The sequence below is a fragment of the Gopherus evgoodei genome, chromosome 10 (genome assembly GCF_007399415.2).
Source record: "Gopherus evgoodei ecotype Sinaloan lineage chromosome 10, rGopEvg1_v1.p, whole genome shotgun sequence".
NCBI lineage: Eukaryota > Metazoa > Chordata > Testudines > Testudinidae > Gopherus > Gopherus evgoodei.
The window spans coordinates 4,778,657-4,790,862 of NC_044331.1; the positions used below are offsets into that span (position 1 = coordinate 4,778,657).

The 12,206-nt window shown below is 36.9% G+C and overlaps 1 protein-coding gene across 8 annotated transcripts in view; it reads right to left on the reverse strand.

Moving 5' to 3' along the window:
• MAP2K5 (mitogen-activated protein kinase kinase 5) overlaps positions 1 to 12,206 on the reverse strand; it is a 189,437-nt gene that overhangs the window by 56,117 nt on the left and 121,114 nt on the right. For all 8 annotated transcript variants that reach the window (XR_004002314.1, XR_004002315.1, XR_004002316.1 and 5 more), the window contains one exon: positions 7,857 to 7,886. Coding sequence is in view for 5 of the 8 variants with exons in the window: in XM_030577578.1 (XP_030433438.1) it covers positions 7,857 to 7,886 (30 nt within the window). In the remaining 3 variants the exon portion in view is untranslated. The remainder of the gene's footprint in view (positions 1 to 7,856; positions 7,887 to 12,206) is intronic.

The window sequence follows — 12,206 nt, forward strand, 5'->3', positions numbered from 1 at the left end:
TTGCTTTTGTACATTTCAAAGCCTGTAATGTTGTACCTAGATTTAAATAAATGGGCTAGAATCAATGCCTCACTCTAGTCCCAAATAACACGGATCACACAGAAGGCTGGAAAAAGACATTAGTTTCAGTAAACCCAATACATTTTGATGCTTTGTAAATGGCTATATGGAAAAAATCCAACTCATTTCCTATTTATCAGTTACTGTTTATGCCAGTTCATCCATCAAGGCTGCAAGCAGAGTTCAAACGATCACAGCAAATCAGATGTGATCTATGATTATGCCGCTGCACCTCCTGCATGAAGTCCATGTCTCACTCATGGACCTGAAAAGTCTGTGTGCTGAGACCAAGTTCAGGATCTATCAAACTTGCATATTGCCTGTACTCCTGTACAGGTCAGAAACACGGACTGTCTTACAGGCAGGCTAGGTGTAGCTAGAGGCACTGCATATGTGCACCAAAACCTGAGCATAATGTGGTTCGTTTTTGTGTGAAATCCCAAAATCTCACGGATATGTGGTCTTCCTCCAATGGCTCGTTACACATTCAAAAGTGGTGTTGCATGCTCTTTGGCTACGTTGCCAGGATGAACAAAAATACTACAGCAAGTTGTGCTCTTAAACTCATGTGAAAAGGAATGCATGCCTTGACCTCACCCAACGTTGCCCTTGGGGCTGCCCCAGAGAATCTGGGAACTTCACTGTACAATGCCTGGTACAATGCTATTAACTGTGGTTGACACAGCGATCCTCAGTACATTATGGGTGTTTGCTTAGTTGCCTTTATGCCAGGGAGAGTCTGACCTGCAATTTTGTGAGTTCTAATTCAAATACTTAGTTATTTAAATAACAGGCTTTACTCATGGTGATGCACTTACATTCACTGGTAACAGTGAAGGAAGAATCATTTCCTCTAGTACCAGTCCATGCAAAGGATGCTCACACATTTCTAAAGATGCCCTGAAATAAATTTAAATATCTCCTTTCTTTTTACTGTTTTCCCCTGATAAGGAACTTGTTCTTTATGGCAAATCCGCCTTATTTGAGGCTCTTGCTTGATTTATGTAATCAGAAAGGTTCCAAAAGGGTTAACCCTGCATTCAGAGGTCAGGATACTGACCTCATGTAATAACAAAAGTCATGTTATTTAAAGGCAACTTTCTCATTCAAATGACAAAAAACTCAAGAGAGGTTAAGTTCCAGTGTCAAAGCTCCTAAGCACATAACAGCTCAGGTCCTGACCCTGCAAACACTATGAAGGTGCTTATCTTTATGCTTTGAAATAATTCCACTAAAGTCAACGTGACTAGTCATTTATGTAAAGTTGATGTCAATGAGATTACATATGTGCTTTAAGGTAAGCACACGCATAGGTGTTTGCAGGATCAGGACTTTCAACACTTCTGGAAAAGCTGGAGAATAACTTTGTGCAGTAAAAGTGATCTGTAATAGGTATAGAATGCAACACTGGAATCCCATTCCCAAAGCTGGTAAAATGAGAAATGTAGGAGAATTCATGGTTTAAATGGTTGCTTGTAATTATTATAGTTAAAAAGGAATAATAATTAAATATCACAAATTACAATCCATCCAGATAAATGTGTTGTAGATTAGGGTCTAACCTATTTCCCAGTTTCAAATCAGGATGTTTTAATCAAAGATTTGAGGAGAGGGATAGCTCAGTGGTTTGAGCATTGGGCTGCTAAACCCACGGTGGTGAGTTCAATCCTTGAGGGGGCCACTTAGTGATCTGGGGCAAAAAACAGTACTTGGTCCAGCTAGTGAAAGCAGCGGGCTGGACTCAATGACCTTTCAAGGTCCCTTCCAGTTCTAGGAGATAAGTATATCTCCAATTATTATTATAATTTTCTCATCATATTGATAAGCAAGTAAGATATGCAGCATATATGATACTTTCAGCAGTTTCCTATTAACTCACAGAAAGCGCATGCTAACCAACAGTAGTTCGATATTTTCACGTGAGAAAAAAATCTGTAGTGAAATTAACACTCTATCCTAACTATACAATGTATTCCCAAAAGCTAAATCTATTTTAGCTATGAATTTATAATTTCTGGTTGATGTAAAAAAAAAATCTAGGTAGATTAGGTAATGATACATGTAGTGAAACCTATATTAAGAAATCAGTCTAGATCTTAAAATAGAAGATTACCGCTAACATTTTCTATAAAGTTAATATGGAAAACATCACTATTTTGTCATTAGCATTTAAACAGTGTTTAATGTCTTTTAAATGGTTCAATATTATGATGCAAGTGGAAGATAACAGATTTCATTCTTACCGGGAAACATGCTTTAACCAACCTTCAGTTTATTCTTACAAAATAAATGAATGCTTAAATGATGTTTGTGTCAACTGAAAAAAACCAACAGTAAAATAGCTACTTTATGTGCCAAGCTAAACTAATTTTTTTTCCTTGATAACCTGCTCACATTTAAATGAAACCAGACCAAATTTGGTCTATAGTATGAATTATATATTAAAAAAGAACCTTAGACCATTTTAATATAGGGATTAGAAAGCAGTAACTTCAATTAAAACCACAAAATTATTAGGCAAACTTTAAGATACAGCAAATAAATTAATTTGTTTTAAATGCAAAGTGGTTAGATAAGTAGCTTTTTGACCTACAATTAAACCTCACTAGCTGAAAACACAGTGAGGGATGAATTTGTTCAAGCAAGACCAAAACCCAAATCTTATTTAAAAATGGCTTTGGTATAAGTAATCCAAAAGCATTTATAAAATCTAGTCATATTGACATGGGGCCAGATCCTTAGCTGCTGTAATCAGCATAGCTGCACTGACCTCAATGGAGCCATACTGATTTATTGCAGCTGAAGATCTGGCCTAAAATGTGTAGCACACATGACAGTATCTCTCTGATACTTCTGTGCACAGAAGTATGGTAAGAGCACAAATCTTTCATTAAAAGCAAGCAAAAAAAAAAAAAAGAGGATCTCTTCCACAAACAGTGTTTTTGCCTTCTGTGCTTTCTTAGAAAAGGAACCAATGGCAAGATTACAGTGAATGTATGCTCCGGCTCTAAAATTTTCTATTATCCACTTATGTTTTCCTTGCAGTGGGATTTAAGAATGCCTCTTCATTGAGACAAGTAATATGTCATCATTTTGTTGAGCTAACAGGCCTGACAGTCTTGTCTCTTTGAGTTAAGGACACTACCGCTCCATTTCTCATATTATTGGGAAAATCAAGGTGGAAAAGGCTGGCAGGGAAAAAAAAAAAAAAGGAGTTAGCCAACTGGCAGTAAGTACTCTAACAATTCTGCTACCTTTTTTTTTTTAAACCACCGATTAATTTATTTTGCCACAAAATTGTCTCATTACCAAAAACAACCTAAATTAAGATCTTTCTTACTTTCACTGTATTGTATAATAACTTATTTGAATGCATGCCTTTTGTATTTTAACAAACATCTTCTCTATTCACCATTTCTCCTGTCTTTTTGATCTTTTTTTCTACTTATCATGTTCTTTATTTGAAACAGATTTTTAACAGATAATCTTGATCGTTACAACAATATCTTGCTTGCATTTTATTCAAATAATTCTTAAAAACAGCTTAAAAAGCCGTTTGGAATAACATCAAGCTTGCCATCAATCAAATGAAAAAATTCCGCTGGCGGTTGTATAAACATCAGATCAACTCTGATGTCTTCAAGGATTTCAGAGTGAACCATAAAAAACTCCATTAACTTCTGACAAAGAATGCAAATTAATCACAACATGGGGTGAAATGAAATTAAAGGCTCTTTTCTAATCAATGACAAGGCAGGATGAAATATTTGTTACTCTCTCGCTCTGCACTCAGGCTGCCTAGATATTTGCACTTTCCCTCCAAAGACCCAAATGGAAGGTGTGAGCACAGATTCACCCCACAGTTGCTGTTTAGCCCTCCCCACCCCCAGAGCTATCTGCTTACAAGTCGCTGAGATCCACAAAACACACTAATCATCTGAATCTCAGGTGCATCCAATTTGTTATTCACACTCTCCCATGCCAGTGAAAAGCCTGGCGCAGACAGATGCACCAGGAACCTTAAATGACAGTTTTGGCCTCCGGAAGTGCGATCACTACAGCAAAATCTAGTACAGCCTCCAGGTGAAATGTCTGGAGCTCCATATGGAGCAGGGAAAATTAACAACAAGATGAAAATCGCTGCAGCAGCAGGGAGTCTGAATTTTTTGAAAAAAAAATGAAATTTAAAGATGAAGAAAGAGAAGTAATAAATTAATGGGGTGTGAAAACATTCAAAGCTTTACAATACCAGGGGCACTATTTGCTCAGAATTTTTTTTGGAGGAAGGAAGGGGGTAGACATGATGGGGAGGAAGGGCCTTCTTTTCTTTTCCTTTTTTTAAACTTCAGGTCATTTTGAAATAATTTATTAACTAAGGTCTAGAACTGTAGCCAAAGGAAGGAAAACATTTTTATACATACAAAAGTACTTTAAATAATTTGTTGTAATCTATACTTTTCAGTAGTTTATTATATCCCTAGCTATTGAGTGTTGCCTGTTTCTTTAGAATGTTTTTCTAATGAATGTATCATCCTTTTAATATTCAGCATCACCATAAAGTGGTGTGAATAGAAACTGAGAATATTTAGCAGGAGATTCTTTTTGTTTCTCCTAAATTCCATTATCATTAAACAACCAATTGCCCTCTATCACGTTTTTATTTAATCTACTGAATTTGGCTCTCCATGATTAACTCTACATCTCTTAGTTTCTTCAGACTCTGCAAACCTTTAGTTTCAACTTTAAATTTAATTAAATAATAAAGAGAAAATGCTGTGACGTTCCATGGCCTCTTAGTTTTCTACCGTTCCTTCTATACAGACATATAAATTGCCCCTCTAATCACATTAAATTACTGTTAAACTTCTGAAAGAAATCTAAAACTTAGTTACCCCTGAGCCATCTTCAGTTATCTAAAATGCGGACACTATACACTAAGTACTTCATTTGATAGAAGGGATTTTGATTTCATTTTTAAATGTTTACATATGGAGGGATTTTGATTCTAAAGAGTCTGTTTTCCCTCTCTGTGTGTGCGCAATTCCCATTAGCGTTAATAGAGTTATGCAAACACATCAGGGGAAGAATATACCCTTAAGTGTTTATGTTTATATCGAGAGAAAATCCTATGAGCGTCATAGTCTACTTCTTCCAAAAGGAATTTTACATTACAACGAACAAGTACCAGCGCATCACAATAATGTGTCTGGAAAAAACATTAAGCAATTCAGAAAGTTTCTGGATTTTCACTAACTAGCTTGCTTGTATGAAGTTTTTGCAAGGGCAGGGTCTCCTCTAGTTAGCAATGTATTTCATAGGGTTTTTCTGGATAAAATTACACCTTTGAAAGAGAACTACAAACACAAACCATAATATACACTACATATTCAGAACACAATCCTCTGAACACTTATGCACATGGACGATTTTACTGACACGAGTAGTTGCTTAAGTGTGACCAGGATAAAGCCCTAAATGGAAACATACATGACTAAATGTTCATGTGACAACTAAGCAAATCTTTGTAATCCGAATGCTCGTTAAGCACTCAAAGTGGAAAGTGCTAAATACTATCATTAAAACATTCCAACAGAGGCATGAAAATCCATCCTTTACTCTTGCTGGCATATTGGTAAGAGATAAGAGGGAAAATTAACCTCCTTTCTGAATTTCTTGACTACGGTCAGTTTCCATATAATCATAAAACTTACATTATATGGATGAAAATAAGGTAATTTATTTGGTTTTAGCTTTTCTGTTTTAAAGAGCAGGAGAAGAGTAACAATTCATTCAGGTGTAATTGCAAAAATACATTCATTTGTCCGAGAACAGAGATGATTCTGTATACATATTTAAGTAGCAGCTCCAGGCTATTTAGGGACAAATTCTGCAAACACTTATGCATGTAACGCCCCACTGAACTGAGTAGGACCTATTCAAGTAAGTGTTTGTAGGATCGGGCCTGTATAGTGATCTAAATATGTATTTACAGGCAGTTAAAAAATAATAATACTCAGTCACCAGACCACAATGCATCTTTGGGGCTATTATGATCAACCATGAAAGTACATATTTAAGATGCATACCATTTATATTAAAAATACTTATGGAGAATAGTTGCTTTTACTTACCAGCCCATATTTCAAAGTCTTACCGTCTCAGATATTTTATATGTTAAAAATGCCATTTTTAATTAGAAGAGCAAAAAGCATCTTAAATTGCTAATCATGTGTTTTGCTACTACTATGAAAATATATTGACATTGCTTCTGAAAATATATAATCAGCAGACATAATAAAATTTCAACGCATACACAGACTAAAAATAACCCCAACGCTTCCATGATGAAAGCTGCAACCCAGAGTCAATTTTTTATGTAGTTATGTACCACTATCTACAATAGATATGTTGATACTTTCTTAACTAACATGATGTGACTATTACAGAGACAAGGTGGGTCAGGTAATATCTTTTATTGGACTAGAGTGATTTGAATATGTAACTCTAAAAAATGATGCTTTGCACAAGTACCTCTTTTTTGGATTCTTTCTCAGAGGAGAGTGTTAGTTGAAAAATATGGATAAAAACTCTAAGGTATGTTCTGCTAAAACATTAATGTTATTTCTCTAAATCTGCAAAGACTTTTATCCACAGGTACAAAAGGGAAAGACTGGTATATTTCTACATATGCAGAAATCTTTAGAAGTCCATGAAAGTGTCAGGAGAATTTGCTTAAAACAGTTTACAAAAATAGGAAAGAGAATGAGTCCTATCCTATTATTCAATAACCATGTTCATGAGGCATCTGCAGAATCTAATCATGCATAAATTAGTATGTGTAATACAACAGTTATTTGCATAACAATAGCAAGTTAATAGATGCTTAAAGAGCATAAACCAACACCACCTTTAAATCAGACATGCCTCCAGGCACTCCACTCTGTACAGACCAAAATACTTGGAAAACAGTGGTCATAAAACATATGAAACCATAAAAAAAAATTCAAATAATTCATTGTATCCCCTGAACTTTTTCACTTTTTCTCCCAGAAAGAGGAATAATTTTAAGAATGACACCACAGCTTTTCATTTTAGATTTTGTCATTCATCTTGCAATAATATTTTAAAGTTCAGAACTCTATCTGAATTGGCCATTATTTTTGGAGAGTCATGATTTTTACGAATAACCATATAGATAAAAGCCAAATTCTCCACAAATGGCATTTTTCAAGAACACTCTGTACGGGGTCTTATTCTGCCCTCACTGAAGTTAACAGGCGTTTTACCATGGATTTCAATGGGAGCAGAATCAGGCCAATGCTGAGTGTGAAAATTGTACCTGGTATGTAAAATATTGGCATTTTATTAGACCCTATTAAGCGAGAACATTAGGAAAAAACACACCAAACATGTCATCTCACACCATATATTTAATTCCTGAGGGTCTTAAACTATTTTGCCAAAATTCATAATCTGAATTAAAAATGAAAAGAAAGAGGAGCTACCTCTATCTTATTATCAGAGTAATTAAAAAATCCTTTAATCTCACAATAAAACAATCATTATCCTCATCATAATTTCTTCCATCCTCCCAAGGGAAAAAAGAAATACCATTTAAAAAAATAAAAATAAAAAAATCAGAGATATACTTCTAAATGTCTCCTTAAAGATACCACTTTTCAATTTAACAGGACAGATTTATTTGTATGTGGCTCAAATGTTCACAGTTGCTCTCTGCACCTTCATACATAGGAATGAATGTCACAGTGGCAAGCAGCAGTAATGAACAATCTTACCTGAGGATATGGAAACCTCCCAAGAGCAAGCTGGGAAAGAAAATAATATTTGTCTAGTTATATAGATCTGCATGGAGGGCATATTTTCTTAAAGAGAGAAAAGTACTTATCTTTCACTATTGTACAAATTGCAAAAAAAATATATGTGAGCAAAAATAATCCTGAGAACACAGTAAGAGCTGTATTTAGAATGGAATCATTCATGATTATGCTTTGTTTACAAACAAAATTAAGGCTTTGTTATAAAGTATGCACACTTCTCATTTTGACTTAGTCAACAAAAATATGTCTATCCCACCACGTAGCATGTGCCATGTCCCAATTTTCAAAGAGCTCCTTAAATGAAATCATTGAGTCTCAGCAGTGAGGCAAATGACACTGAATTTTACTAATTATATCTGCAATGCATGGGTATCCACACAGCTTTTACTAAACTCCCTAAATCTTGGTTTGGCACACACTGGGCTCAGGGTAAAATATGGGTTGGGTCAGAGGTCAATGTCCTCCTTGGTTGCTTCAAAGTCTTTGGCCAGGAACTTTGGGGGAAGGGAGAGAGCATGGAATCCACAACATCCCACTCTGTATTTTCTTTAATTATATTTTAGGTTATATACAAAATAGAGTTGACATATTGCCAAAAATTGTTTTTAAATGGTTATTAATACATTATTACAGCACCTGCTAATCCTGGTACATGGTAAGGTCTATTATTTTCAAGATAGATTCCTACTTTGTCCCAGGTTGGTATCTCAGCCCTACAGTACTTTTGTTAAACCACATTTTTTCAAAAAGTCATTGTGGTCATTTTTAAGTGATCAGACAAGATGGGATCGGTAATAACCAGCACCTGATCTTCCTGTGCCACTGACTTACCATATAACCATGGGCAAGACACTAGAGCTTTTTAGTTCACACATAAAGGCCAAAACCAGCAGTCCATTGCCTTTACTCATGCAAATACCTCATGAGGGGACCACATGAGCTGTATCACAGCACATATCACAGGGTATGACACAAACAGGTATAATACAAGCATTGTTGTGAGGGTTAATTAGGTCCGTAAAACTTGAGATGCTCAGAGAAAAAGGCACTATAGAAGCATTATTACCAATTCTAAGCAGACAAGTTCTTGAGGCATTCGTGTAAAAGGCATATGTGACAGACCACAAAAAAGGAAAGTGAGGTTTTTTGTGATCGAGAGAGAAAGAGAGCCTTTGCTGCATTTATTTATTATTGGTAATGATTTTCTACAGACATGCAAAGATAATGAGTAGGGCCATACCAAGTTTACGGCCATGAAAAATGCATCACGAACCGTGAAATCTGGTCTCCCCACCATGAAATCTGATCTTCTGTGTGCTTTTACCCTGTATTATACAGATTTCACGGAGAAGACCAGCGTTTCTCAAATTGGGTGTCCTGACCCAAAAGGGAGTTGCACGGGGGTCACGGTATTGTCATCCTTACTTCTGCGCTGCCTTCAGAGCTGGGCGGCTGGAGAGCAGCGGCTGTTGGCCAGATGCCCACTCTGCAGGCAGCTGCCTTCAGAGCTGGGATCCCAGCCAGCAGTCGCCGCTCTCCAGCTGCCCAGCTCTGAAGGCAGTGCCGCTGCCAGCAGCAGCGCAGAAGTAAGGGTAGCAGTATCACAACCCCCTCAATAACCTTGCATCCTCACACCCCCCCAATTCCTTTTTGAGTCAGGACCCCCTGATTATAACATTGTGAAATTTCAGATTTAAGAAGCTGAAATCATGAAATTTACAATTTTTAATATCCTGTGACCGTGAAATTGACCAAAACGGACCGTGAATTTGGTAGGGCCCTAATAATGAGCTACAAAAGGGCTACTAAGTATGTATAGTAACATTTTTACACATGTACTTATTAGGTATGTTATGAGAGCTGCACACGATAATGTCCATGCATCATCTGAAGATTCAGCCTAATCTCTTCTATAACTATACCAGTGGGAGTCTGCATAGTGATTGAGGAGGAGCTGTTATAGTTCATGATACCAAAAAGTGTTGTTTAAGGGTCCCTACTAACACTGATGTGACAAGACACGGGTGGTTCAGAAAAACAGTGGGCTATTGTGTCATTCATCATTCTCAGAATCTCATTCAGATTTTGTTTTAAACCCCAAAGGAAATCACCTCTCCAAAAATTAATGCTAAGGCCTTGATTTAAAAATCACAAAAGTGAGGAAATGAAACATTAAGATCTCCACTGAGCCCTTAATTTACCATAGGAAAAGGGACTGTAGCAACCATAATATGCATCATTCCACCCTCACCTCACTAAAATCCCTCCTACAAACTCACTTCTGCCAGGTAGCCCCCAACACTAACCCCAACTATAAGCTGTGCTAACTTCACACCAGAGGTACAATAAGGCAAATCAGAACCCTCCACCCTGTCCACACCACCCTCTAAAGAGAAGACATCTAAGCTAATGTCTTCCTCTGGGTCTCTTCTGGGTCTTTCTTTCTGTCAATTCTTTGGGACCAGAAACTGTCAATTTTTATTTCTGAATGAAGCACCGAGGTCAATGCTGCTGTTTAACAAAATACACATCATCAACAGCTCCAACAAGCAAAGGAAAATAAATGAGGTGAAGGCTGGAGGCTGTGTCTCTTTATGTCACTTCTGTCTCCCTCACAGCCTTGAGCCTTCTTGGCTGGTCAAACCTGGCGCGGCAGGGCCCACTGTGAAGAACACAAGTACCTTCTCCCCTTTAGAGCTGAACGCATCACTCAGCAACATGATTAACTGCTGCTGGCCTAAGGACTGTGTATTACTGTTAGACTAGCATAGAAACCTGCAAGTGTTAGCACCATGGAGTGAGTGTAAGAGAAAAGAATCCTAAATGTTCTTACTTTTGTGGGTTTAATTATTACCATTACATATTATATTAACACAAACACACAAAACTATATCATCTCATGACACAGCAGGAGGAAACATACAGGTATACACACAGGGCTGAGTTCTGCAGTCTTCATGTGGTGCCCACATGGGCAAAACCCTCCTTGACGTCAATCACGACTCCAAACTCTTCATTTGAGTCCCAACTGCCAATCCCTTTCCCTAATCATTCATTCTAATGGGAGTTTTACCTACATGAGGACTGCGGGATCCGTCCCTAAATGTAGCAGAATAATTGTGGAACTAATTTTCTGTCAAACAAATAAAAAGAGGTGAAGGAGCTTTGAAAAGACAGGAGTACAGAAGAATCAGTTCTTCAGAGGCGATAACCAACTACAAAATAAAACAAAACAAAAACCCTAAACAAAATGGACTTCCTCAGGTAAAGAACTTCACTCACAACTGCAAAACAATACAACAACAAAGCAGAATGTGACAAGTCTGAACCTCCTAGAACCATTATTGTGTTGATCTAGTCAGAGGGCTTTCCCTCCCCCCAGGATTGTCAAGGTATTATAAATCAAGAAACTTACCAAAGAGTATGTAATCTTCCCTGAAATAGCCTGCAGATATGTCACTGTACTAAATGTGCTTCAGATTTAATGAAGCTTTAATGTCCTTTTTAATTTTGCCTGTTTCTATATCACCAGGGGTCGAGCAAGGCAATCAGCACTCAAGAGGGTGGTTTGGTTTAAAACTAGGAAAAACTCATTTGCTTATGAGTTGCACTGTATTTTCTTAATTAAATTTACTGAGTAAAATGGTTTAAGTTCAGCCAACCAATGACCTCTGGATGCAGATTTAGATTTATAGACAGGGAAGCAGTTAAAGTACAGGGAAAAAACAAGCAAAAAAACCAAACAAATTAGAGCGAGACCAACAGGAGTTTTGTACCCTTTATCATCTTTACTAAAGAACTCATTTAAACATAAGCGGCATAAGCCCAATGAAAAATGCAAAAGACACCTAGTACAGAAGCAGACGTAAACTATCGAAAAATCTCTCCCATCCTCTACTTTCACATAAGGGAATTCAGGAAAGGTTTCTTTTTTTTTCAAATCCTACTGGCTTTAAAACAAAACATTTTAAATCTGAACACTTAGGGTCTTGAAAGTGCTGAGTATTCTACATGGGCTTTGAAATTATGGAAAGAGAGAGGAATGCTCAAACTCTAAGGGCCTGATTCTCATTTGGAAGTATAAATGTACTTTAAAAAAGTCAGTGTAAATTATATTACCAGAGTGGTACAAAAGGGCTTTCGTATAAATGAAAATTAGACCCTGAAAGCATCTACCAGCCAGGTATTTGTTTTCAAACAATGCTATTCTACTGTTGTACTGTGAGACAACCACGTTTCAGTCCCACTGCTTAATGATCTTCCACTACCCACATGCTGCTCACAAGTGTCAGAAAGCATCACACTTTA